Source organism: Nicotiana tabacum, chromosome 1 (genome assembly GCF_000715075.1).
Source record: "Nicotiana tabacum cultivar K326 chromosome 1, ASM71507v2, whole genome shotgun sequence".
In the NCBI taxonomy this organism is placed as follows: Eukaryota; Viridiplantae; Streptophyta; class Magnoliopsida; order Solanales; family Solanaceae; genus Nicotiana; species Nicotiana tabacum.
In genome coordinates, this window is record NC_134080.1 from 213,427,692 (window position 1) to 213,440,505 (window position 12,814).

The 12,814-nt window shown below is 36.0% G+C and overlaps 1 protein-coding gene across 1 annotated transcript; it reads left to right on the forward strand.

The window, feature by feature from the left end:
• Positions 1–8,126: 8,126 nt before the first annotated feature.
• On the forward strand, positions 8,127–8,573 carry LOC142164769 (uncharacterized). Its single transcript, XM_075223309.1, has one exon. The coding sequence runs from the start codon at positions 8,127–8,129 to the stop codon at positions 8,571–8,573; it is 447 nt and encodes a 148-aa protein (XP_075079410.1).
• Positions 8,574–12,814: the final 4,241 nt, after the last annotated feature.

Consider the following 12,814-nt stretch of genomic DNA (forward strand, 5'->3'; position numbering starts at 1 on the left):
TCTGACCATATGTACAAGTCAATATACCTAAAATGAAGTTGTTCATGACTTCCAACCGCTGAACGACGTGCTAGAGCTCAAAACGACCGGTCGGGTCGTTACAATACTTATATGAGTTCATTGTTTGATGAGTATGTCTCTAAGTCGGTTTCAAAAGATATTGGTGGTAAAGTTTCTACCTCTTTGTCAAGCTCTTCATTCAGCACAATGGAAACTTTAACTGGTTTAGGTGCACTCTTAGATGAAATAAGGAAACGTAAAGCTGCAAGTGGAGGTGTAGATTTTAAAACAGAATTAAAAAAGTATCTTGCAGAAGATCCTGAAAATGAAAGACCGGACTTTGATATCTTGGCTTGGTGGAAGGTGAATTCACCTAGATTTCCTATTCTTGGTAAGATGGCTCGAGATGTGCTTGCTATTCCTATTTCAAGTGTGGCTTCTGAAAGTGCATTTAGTACCGAAGGGCGTATACTTGACCAATTTAGGAGTTCATTAACTCCTAAATTGGTTGAAACTCTAGTGTGCCTTTAAGATTGACTTCGAAGTGAATCGCTTCCTCTAAATGTTGAGGAAGATTTAGATTTTCTTGAGACACTCGAGGAAGGTATGTATATTTTAATTAATTTTATTGTATTACTTAAGATAGTTAAATAATATATTAATTGCTTGACTTGTTAATGTATATTCTTATTAGATTTTATTAATCTTGACAAAGAGGCTTCCACCGACGATGTTTGCTAGAGTTTGTTAGCTGCTATGTAAGTTCTCCATTTTAAATAATATACTTGTAAAAGAATGTGATGTATTACAAAGTTATTAATATTTTTTTAAATTTCTTTCAGGTTTAAATCTTGGTGTCTTAAAATTGCTATGTGCACGAAGAAGAGTTGTGGGTCCAATTGCACGCTCTAATCTCTATTGTGTTCAATATTCATACAGCATAATTTTCATAAGAGCAGTTCTGCGCTTAACATTCCGATTGCAGGTGTATTAAAATTATTTGAGATTGTTTGATTCTGTGGCTTTAGCCTGTCACTAAAGGGTCAGCATGTCCATTTTATTTGAGATTGTTTGTTATCAGTTGGTAGCAGGTTGGTGACTTATGATTGTTGTAAAAGCATTTATAACTTGTTCTGTTTGTTTTTAGTGTGCTGACACTTTTCTGGTCAAATGAACAGTCAAACAAAGGAAAAAACGTAAAAGATAGAGCAAAAAAAGTCTATGTTACTATCCGTAGAAGGAACAATTGTTACTATGATTATCTTAAGTTATTCTATACTTAAGGAACATCAAATTTTCTTATTGGTATAATCGATAATCGAATCGATAAGCCTCAAATATCGATAAATCGAAATCGAAAAAATCGAAACCTTATTGAAACGATAACGATAAGCATATGTATAAATCGATAATCGATAAGTAATTATCGATAAGGGTCAAAATCGAATCGATAAATCGAATGCACACCTCTAAACAGAAGACATAAATTATGGGATCTATTTTTAACCTTATTGATGATTGATGATTGATGAGTAATGACTTTGACTTTTCAATTTTTTCAAAAATCACAATTAAGTTATAGCTAATTTCTCTCACGTAGAGCCTTCGATATTATAATTGAATTTACAATAATTCTTTTCCCAAATCTTTTCAACTGATTTTTTCTTTTCAATTTTTTTCTCTTCCCGACATTTATTTCTTTCTCTCTCACACACACAACATATATTATTCAAAGTATATTACTAAGAAATACCTTACAAAAAAATAAATCTAAAGTTTTAATATGCCATTAATATGTGTATAGAAACAAAATATATCAGATAAACTTATTATATACACATATATATGTTATATTAGTTCAAAATATAAATGGTATATTGATGATATATATTTAAATATAAATATGAGTATAAGCAACACATGTATAGACACATACATGATTTTTCTTAGAAAATACGTGATTTATAATGTATATATATCTCAAATATATATTATATTTTTCACAGAATATATGTATTTTATTTCTTTCAGAATGTACGATGTATAATTTTACTAGAGTTATGTTGTATAAATAGCCTATGTATTTTTTTTCCTAGTAAAAATATCCAATGTATGAAAAGTAGAAAGTTTGTTATAGAAAGTTTTCAACATAAAAATAGGGAAATATATTACATTATGGAATGAATTAATTTATAACCATTCAAATGTATTAGGGAATGGATTGGTTTCAAGAGAAGATATAGGAAAATATATTAAAAAGTATTAGGAGTGTCTTTAACAGTAGCTTGATTGTCGCTCGAAATTTATTATTATCATATCTGAATTGATTGGAATCTTCTATATATATAAAAATATTTTAGTGTTATACTTGTTAATCATTAACCGGTGCTATTCTTTATTGAAATTTTTACATTCCTATGCCACATAGGAAATCTTATTACCCTCAATGTTTAAGATTTGACTTAATTACACTTAGTATACCAAATTATCAATTCTATACCATAATTAATTAAGGGTATAATTAATTGTACGTTTTTTACTCCTTAATTAAAGGAATCTGAAAATTCTTCTTTGTTTATATGAGAACAGAATTTGAAGTGCTTAATCCAGGCATTCTTGGATGCAGATTCCTCCAATATTCATTCTTCGATGCAATAAGTTTCTCGTTGAAGCCTAATCCAAAATATTGCTTTTGGTTCTTCTATATATTCCAGATGATGCTATTAGTTGTGATGGAAAATCAATAGCAACTTTTGGTGAATAAATACTGCATTTCTTGGGAATGTTCGGTAATATTAACTGGAAATCTTACAGTAATATTTCCCAATTCAAACATCCATCAGAACCATTCCAGTTAGAGATAAGATGAAAACAGAATCAATTAGCAACAGAGAATATGCTAGATATATACTGAAAGAACATATCTTTCAGTATATTTTCTACAAAAATTGTACAAATATACAACAAATCAGTTTAAGTATGTATAAAGCAGTATTATTTGTAAGGGTATCTACATAATTACTACATTTATACTAAATTGTAGACTGTTTTTTGCAGAAGATTTGCAGAAGTTTTAGTCGTTTTTGATTTGTGAAAACAGAAAACAAAGCATCTAAAATCAGAATACAAATAATCTACAATTTATCTACAAAATATCTACAAACTGGGTACATTGAATTTTAATATCCCAATTCCATTCAATTGTAGCTTAATTGGTATTTTCGACATAATTGCATTTTTTGCAGAAGATTTTGTAGAAGTTTTAGTCATTTTGGATTTGTGAAAACAGAAAACAAAGCATCTATAATTAGAATACAAATAATCTACAATTTATCTACAAAATATCTACAAACTGGGTACATTGAATTTTTATATCCCAATTCTCATTCAATTGTAGCATAATTGGGATTTTTGAGATAATTGCGTTTTTTCAGAAGATTTGTAGAAGTTTTTATTTGTGAAAACAGAAAATAAAGCATCTACAATCAGAGTACAAATAATCTACAATTTATCTACAATTTCTGCAATATGTCGTCATCTTCTTCTTCTTCTTCTTCTTCTTCTTTGAGTTTCAATCTGAAATTCAGTCAAAATCAAGTCTAATCTTCACCAAAACCCCTCAAAATTGAGATATAAACTCCAAACCATATTCCCGATTATTTTCAACAACACCCAATCCAAATAAATAATGATTTTTGAAAACTCAAATTTGAATTCAAAGCTTTCAAGCTTTTTAATGGCTGTCAATGGTGGAATTGCTGCTTTTTTTTCATTTGCTTTGTATTACAGAAATTTGCGATTGAGAAATAGAGAGAGATGTAGAGAGAATTTCTAGAAACAGAGTGTATCGCAAAAATAGAGTATGGAAAATCTTGTTCTCCGTTGTGGAAGATCAGAGTGAAGCCGACGATAATTATGGAATGTGCGTGATTTGCGTTGGGGAAGATCTGGAAAATATTTAATTCCCCTTTTTAGCGCACAAAATAAGGAATCATAAAGCTACAGTGATTCCTTATTTAATGCATTGTATATATTAGGTAGAAATACTATTAATATGAAGGGTAATAAGAAAACTATGAACATATTTGGTAATATAGTTTCATATATGGTATATATACGAAGACGCCTCTTCTATATATTCTTTTGTATTATCTTTCTAATGGTCGGCTATATGCTCTATGGCCCTAGAGTAAAATCTATTAGTTGGCCCAACAAAAACTCCATTACCTAGCCCTACAAAAAGTCCATTAGCTGGCTCTAAATATAGTTGGTGTAATAACGCTTTATGGACTTTTTTAAAACCACTATTTGTAATTTTGAAAAATAACCCCGTATCAGAATTTTAAAATATGCTCACCAGAATTTTGAATCACCCACCAGAATTTTGAAGCACTAGTAATTCTGACGATCATCAATAAATTTTTGCACCAGAATTCTGAAGCACCAGAAATTGTGACGATCACCAGAATTTTTAAACCATGTGACTGAAAATTCTGATGATCCATCTAGATTTGTGACAAAATTCCGACGATCACTACAACTACTTCGTGCTTTAAAATTCTGGCGAATGAGAAAACTTCTGGGAGTGAACGTTAAAATTCTAGCATAGGCTTTTCCTATCACGCTTTTTCTTCTTCAAGCCTTCCAACTTCATTTTCCTTTCTTTTACTCTCCGTTATTTCTATTACAACCATATTTTGCGCATCATTTAGATTTAGGCCTTCCCTTTTGGAATTATTGATAGGAGAAAAAAATATCTTCTTCTGAGGTGCTCGAAATTTGAATTCAGCCAAACAATGCTTGTAGTGGAGTTTTAACTCACGAAATAGAAACTTATGACTTCTTTAATATTCTTGTCTGTGAGTAGGGGTATCAAACGAGCGGGTCGGATCGGATCGGATATGGACGTGTTGAAAGCGGATAATATAAAAATAGATAAATTATCCGACCCGACTCATATTTAATACATATTATCCATGGCTTCTTGAATATGATCAATTTTGGAAAAATTCTTACTATCCTAAATTTGAAGAACCCCCAATTTGAGGCTGTACAACTGTAAAAGTTAAACTCATTAGATATCCATTGGTTACTCATTGGTTATCCATTTTCTAAGTGGATAATATGGTTCTTATCCATATTGGATCAATTTTTAAAAAATTCATTATCCAACCCATTTTATAATGGATAATATGGGCGGATAACTATTTTCTTTTAACCATTTTACCACCACTATCTGTGAGTCTCAAGCCATTGACTATTTTGATTAACAATTTTGAACTATTAAATTACTCTCTTGCTTTTACCTAGTTACGATAACTAGGCAGGTATCTTGACTCTGTGCATTTTGTTAAGGATGAAGTTCGGGAATCCAAAGGAAATGGACAAATGATTTTCAAATTTTTGCTTTAGAACAAGACTCAAATTCTATTGCAAAAAGGATATGTGAATCTTGATTTTGGGCATGGTGAGATTATTAGAAAGCGGAAAAACATCTTAATCCTTTTCCACATCTTCTCAAAGTTTTAAGCCTCCAAGTAAGTCTCCATTCTCACTACCCACAGTTGGTAATTTTCACCATCAAAGACTGGAGGAGCCAATTGGGAAAAACTCGTTTCAGACTCTATCTCACTTAAGAAAACTTTTACTCACTCAGTGGCTCTGATAAAAATTGTTGGGTTTTTATTAAATAAACTTAGGGAAATAATAGAGAAAGATTAAGAGAAATTTAATGAAATATGAAATAAAAGGAACTCTAAAGAACTGAATCTGAAAGTTTTATATTTTATTCACTGCAATCTGGACTACAATTTATAAAAGAATTACTAACTTCAAAGACCTAAATACCAGCATAAAATCTTCCAAAAATGACAAACTCCTCAAGACTAGAAAAAGAAGTTATTTAAGATTTAAATTAGATTATTGCAGTAAATAAACTCTAAGTTGTAGTCCTAAAACATAGCAACTAATACTCTCCCTTGGTGTAGATTCCTAGTTTCTCTCTGAAAATTTAAATTTACTGATAACATCTTCTAAAGCATATTTCTGACAAAAAATCTGTATGGATCAAAATCTGACTAAGCATATTCGGTACAAAAGAGGTGCTATTAGCAGTAGTTTAGCCGAGGTCGACTAATGACACATGGATTCACCGCAAAGCAGTCAATCACGACTGAGGTTAAATGCCAAGAGTAACAGTAACGGCTAGTTTTGTAATAGGATATTTAGGAGAAAATTCCACTGAATATTCTCTGTACTTGTACTTTTAGATTTGATTAAGGGCATGTCCCATATAAATAGAAAGGGAGAGAAGGTGAAAGGGGGAATGGGGATTCTGATAAGAACTCTCTTGAAAAGTTGACTCTCTAGATAAATACAAACACTACCTTTCTAAAGAGATTCGATTCATTGTTTATTCTATATTTTTCACATCATATCCGAGAAAGTCTCCAATATTCCCATAGTTATTTGTCACACATCATTATCAAAAAGAATAATCATCCACCTCATTTAATATTGGGTGAATTATTCTCCTTGTTTATATTTAGTGCCATTTATTGTTATTTAATGCTCGTTATTCTCGTCCCATTATTGATATTGATCATTTAATACATATTGCATTAAATTTGTCCCGATACTGTCCTACGTAATCCTTGTAGGCCGATTTTAGATCTGACGTTATTATTTTTAATTAAGATTAATCCCTTATCCTTTTAATTAATTAGTTAAACCAAAGGTTCATATTTTTTGGTCAAACAATTTGGCGCTGTCTATAGGGATTTCCTAGTTAAAATTTTAGTTTCTTTTAGATCTATAACCAACCAAAAAAAACCCGCAAAACTCTACACTTTCTTGTGCACACAAATCTAACATGGCAGGTAACGGAGAAGAAAGGAGGAAGGCAGTAGCCGACCTCACCGCCAACCTCCTTAACACCATCAACAAGGTCACTAAAACAAAGGGTGAGGATATAACACCAAATGCCTCTCCCAGGCGAAATGGCTCACCCCTTCCTCATGGTATTATTGCAACATCCCACGAAGGAGCTTCCACGTCCACAACAGAAGAGGCTCCACCAATGGTGAAAAAATTGCACGAAGCTTGACTGACGAATACGTTGACTAGCTTCCATGACAAACCCGCCCAAAAGGCAATCGGAGAGGGTGCAAGGACCTGCGTGGCACCGACAACAGTCGAACAACACGGCCCTCCCCTGCTCGCAGTAGGTATCACTCAAAATGTTAATAATGCAGGTAATGACGCCCTCACAGCCACCTTAAGGAAAACGGAAGAGATGGAAAGTGAAAACAAAATGCCCCGAGACCAAATGAAAGAGCATCAAGAAAGGGTGGACAAAATACCAGGCGCCCCAAAACTCTTACCAAAAAGAGACGCCAGTCGATTCGTCGAGCATCCATACAGTGATGAAGTCGCACCACACGCCATACCTAAAACTTTCAAAATGTCTCCGTACCTAAAAATATATGACGGTACGACAAACCCTGAGTATCATGTGACTCACTATGTCACTGCAATAAAAGGCAACGACCTCGCCAAAGAGCAAGTATCCTCCATCTTATTGAAAAAGTTTGGTGAAACCCTCACCGGGGGCGCGATAACTTGGTATTCATAGCTGCCTACGCGCTCCATTGAAACATTCGAAGAGATGGCTGACAAGTTTGTAACAGCCCATGCCGGAGTGAAGAAGGTTGAGGCAAGAGTAAATGATATATTTGCCATCAAACAATCACTTGGAGAGAGACTGAGGGACTACCTCGCTAGATTTAACCGCGTAAGGATGACCTTACCAAACATATCAGAAGGAATGTCTGTGGCAGCTTTCCAGAATAGGTTGAACAGAAGCAGTTCAAGGGCGACCAGAAAGCTGCTGAGTCGGCTCATGAAATATCCCCCTACAACTTGGGATGAAATACACAATGCCTATTACGCCGAAGTTCGAGGTGATGAAGACGACCTAAATGGGCTAACCCAACGGCTGACCTCAGTACAAGATGAGTCCAGAAAGGATCGGAGAAACGACAATAGAAGGGATCTAGCAGGCCCCCTACCCAAATGAGAAAGTACTCAACTATACGTCAGAGGCACCATCATGCCGTGTTCCTGCCATGACGAAGGCCCATATAGTCCATGAACGGTACGACGAACTCGAAGAAAGTATCATCTTCGATAAGTTCGATACCTACGGTTTGGTTTTTCCTCACTACGATGCTTTTGTTATCACTTTACGCATATTAGATACAAATGTGAGACGAATTATGGTGGACGATGGGAGCGGCGCGTGCATTATCCACCCTCGAGTACTTGCACATATAAAACTCAAGGATAAGATAGAGCCACGTTGCATCACACTAACTGGTTTTAACAATGTAGTTGAACAAACATCTGGGGAAATCACACTCCATGTCCTGGCCGGTGGCATCACCCTTGAAACTACATTCCATATCATGGACCAAGACACAGCGTACAATGCCATAATAGGTCGGCCTTGGATACATGCCTTGAAGGCCATTCCCTCCATCTTGTACCAAGTCATCAAATTTACTACCCCATAGAGAGTATACAACATTCGAGGAGAACAACGCACTTCTCGAGAATGCTATCGCATCGCCTAGGATTATACATACACCCAACAAATGGAGGGCAAAGCCAAAGAAGTATAACAATCAACAGGGTCGAGGTCGGGCGGTGATGAGTGGAAGGACATGATCAAAGACCTCGAAATCATAGAAGCCACAGGATCAACTGTAAAAGACCTAGACCCCGTCTAACTTGCTGATAATGACCACAGCAAGAGAGCCTACATCGACCACTAGCTTCAAGAACTCGGTAAATTCCATTATTTTTTAACTAATAATGTAGATTTGTTTGCCTTTTCCCATGCAGACATGCCAAGTATCCCAAAGGAGATAGTGACACACAAGTTGAACGACAAACCATTTTAACCCCCAATAAGGCAAATCAGGCGAAAGTTCAATTCTGCAATAATTGATGCATTCCGCGAGGAGGTTGAAAAGCTGCTAGAAAACGGCTCTATCAGGGAGTCAAAATACCCCCAGTGGGTCGCCAACGTGCTCATGGTGAAAAAGAAGAACAAAAAATGGCCGATGTGCGAGGACTTGACAGATTTGAACAAAGCCTTTCCAAAAGACTCATTTCTGCTACCCCATATCGACCACCTCATTGATGCAATGGCCGGGTATGAGCTGCTGAGCTTCCTAGATGCATACTTGGGCTATAAATAGATCCTCATGGAGGAGGAAGACCAGGAGAAGACCACCTTCATCACCCGCCAAGGAACGTATTACTACAGGGTGATGCCTTTCAAACTAAAAAATTCGGGGGCGACGTACCAAAAGTTGGTAACAAAGATGTTCAAAGATCAACTCGGCAAAACCATACAGATCTACATAGATGATATGTTGGTCAAGTCCAAAAGGAAAGAGGATCACATCAATCACCTAAAGAAGGCCTTCGATATACTCAAGCGATATGGAATTTATAATTGAATCCTAAAAAGTGCACATTCGGTGTGACCTCATGAAAATTCCTGGGCTTCCTAGTATCACAATGAGGCATCGAGGTCAACCCTGACTAAATCAAATCTATAGAGGGGATACCGGAGAACTTAACTAACGAAAAACAGGTTCAAAGGCTGACCGACCGTATAGCCGCCATGTCGAGATTTATCTTGCGGTCGTCCGACAGGTGCCACAAGTTCTTTGGCATACTCAAAAAAGATAATGGTCTCCAAAGAACCTTCGAGTGCGTTGACGCCTTGAAGGATATAAAGGCCTACCTATCATCGCCCTCACTACTCTTCAAAGTAGAATCTGGAGAACGTCTCCTCGTCTACCTGGCTGTATCTAAAGTGGCAGTGAGAGCAGTCTTGGTCCAACTAAATAAAGGTACGCAATCTCACATCTATTACATTAGCAAAACCTTAGTCGACGCCAAGACAAGGTACCCCTACTTCGAAAATTAGCTCTGGCCTCAGTCGTTGCTTCATGAAAGCTTAGACCCTACTTCCAATACCACCCCATCTCGATAGTCACAACTTTTCCCTTAAGAAACGTTTTGCATAAGCCCAAGCTATCGGGCAAATTGGCCAAATGGGCCATAGAATTAAGCGAACATGATATCATATATCAACCATGAACGATGATAAAGTCACAAGTACTCGCCAACTTTAGCGCAAAAATAATGCCTGAAGTCGAAAGAGAAGCCGCCAACACCACCTCTCAAATATAGGATCTATGGATTTTGTATACTGATGGCGCCTCTAACGCATCAGGATCTGGACTGGGACTCGTACTTGAGGTCCCAACATAAGGTACCCGGACATGACTAATAATGAGGCCGAGTATGAGGTCATGATTGCAGGGTTAAGGCTGGCACTCAAGTACGGAGCGAGGGGAGTCGTCCTACGTTGTGACTCTCAACCCGTCGTCAACCAAGTCACATGGACTTTCCAAACCAAGGAGCAAAGGTTATAAAAATATCAAGTCAAGATTTACAAGCTCCTACCCGAATTTGATGAATTCCAGCTCCATCATATCCCTCAAGCACAAAATATCGAAGCAGACGGCCTCGCCAAATTTACGATAGCCACTAAAAGCATAACCGGAGAAGGATATGTGGTCACCCTCCTCCACTCATAGATCGATCAAATCGAGGTAAGGACTATAAACATAACTTGGGACTGGCGTAATGGTATTGTTACATACTTGTAGGAGGGTGTGCTCCCAGACGATAAAAAAGAAGTCAAGAAGTTTTGAATGCAAGCGGCCAGGTACGACATCATATACAACGACCTATATAAAAGGACGTATGGCAGACCCCTAGCCAAATATTTAGGCCCAAATCAGATATGACGCATTCTAGAAGAAGTCCACGAAGGCCATTACGGATCTCATTTCGGTAATCGATCTCTGGTCAGATGTCTCATATGGGCAAGCTATTATTGGCCCACCATGAAAATAGAGGCTGCTAACTTCGTGAGAAAATGCGAGCAATGCCAAAAATACGCCCCTATGATCCACCAAGAGGACGAGCACCTCCACTCAGTCACCTCACCTTAGCTTTTCATCAAATGAGGGATGGACATAGTCGGTCCCCTCCCAGCAGAGCGAGGTAACGTGCAATTTCTTTTGGTTTTAACTGACTATTATTCTAAGTGGGTGTTGATACCCAATTTTTCCCTATAATATTTTCAAAAACTATGCATTGGCATCAATTAGTAATTTTCACACAAATTCTACATTTTTAAAAGATTTTAATTAATTTATCCCAACATTTTATTTATAAAACAATCACTGATTGCGTTATAAATAGTTTTATAATAACTTTTGGCTTAATTTTAAAATTTGCATTTGTACTGAGTTTCAATTATTGCATAAAAAGCCACATTTGTATTTTTAGGTTATAATTGCAATTATTTTATAATTATAGCCTATGCATGCATTATTACATTATTTTACAAGGAAATAGTCTTTCATATTTTTAGAATATTAAGTAGTTATTTTAAAACACTTCTAGGCATGAAAATCATTTTTTATAATTTATTAAATATTTTTAAAAAATTATTTTTATCAATTAAATGGGTATTTAACAAATTACCCCTTTTATTTCAGGCCTAGCCTAATTAAATGGCCCAATTTCAATCCCAATTCAATTAAAATTAGCCCAAACACACCCAGACCCAAATCTGACCTACCCGACCCAATACCCCACTCAATCCTAACTGTTGATCATTCAGATCAGCAGTCCACATTTTCCTTACCTTAATTAAACCTAGACCTAACCCTCTCACATTCACTCCTCTCACCCACCATCACCCCTTCCCTCTTCTCTTAACTCTCTTGACTGAATCCTAGTTCTAAAATGTCATCACCGACATGTATCTCAATTCAGTGATGTTTCCATGTCTTCTCCGGCCGGTCCTGGCCTTATACGCACCATGGATCCTTGACTTCTTAGATCCTTGAGACGATCTCGAGGAACCCAAGCGGTTCTGGTTCGACACTTTGCTTGCTAGCCTGTCTCAGGCCATTTTCTCGATTGTGAGCAAGAGTTTCCTCTTGTTTTCTACGAATCTATGGTCTCTTGGCCTATTCTCTCACCTCCATTACTTTCATGAAAAACCCTAGTATGATATTATCGATCCTTCTCAGATCTGTATAGATCTGAGATGAATCGAGCACTATTACATGTTTTCTTTGAAAATATCTGGTTTAACTGATTATTCCGGCCTTTCCCTAAAACTAGGGTTCGTCCCAAGTTGTTTTCAAAGGTTTTCAAACTCATAAAGTGTTTGATTAGTTATTTTTCGTCCTCATGACTGATTTGTGCAAAAATACTTAAACCATAGTTAACTCTCTGATTTTCTAACCTTTGCTCCGATTCTGGGTAATTTCTGTGTTACCAGTCATATTACTTTGCTCTATTTCTTGGACCTAAACATTTTTTCTTTGTCAAATCCATTATTCAGTGGTTTTGCCCTAATTAGGCTCTATTAGGACTAGAATCTGTATTTTCCGACTAATTTCTATGTTTCTGTGAAATTTTACTTAGTCTATTTTCCCATTTATGGAAGTTGATTTCTTTTCAGAAATCGGTATTATTTTGAAAGTTTGGCTGATTGATTTACTCTATTAGAGATTCGTGTGCTTAATTCTTGCTTGTTTCCTTGTTTGCGACTTTAATTGGTCATCCCTGCCTTATTTGATTGCCCGTATAATTATGGATTTTTACTGATTCTTTACATGGTATGATTGAGATTCTTTCCTTAATTGGA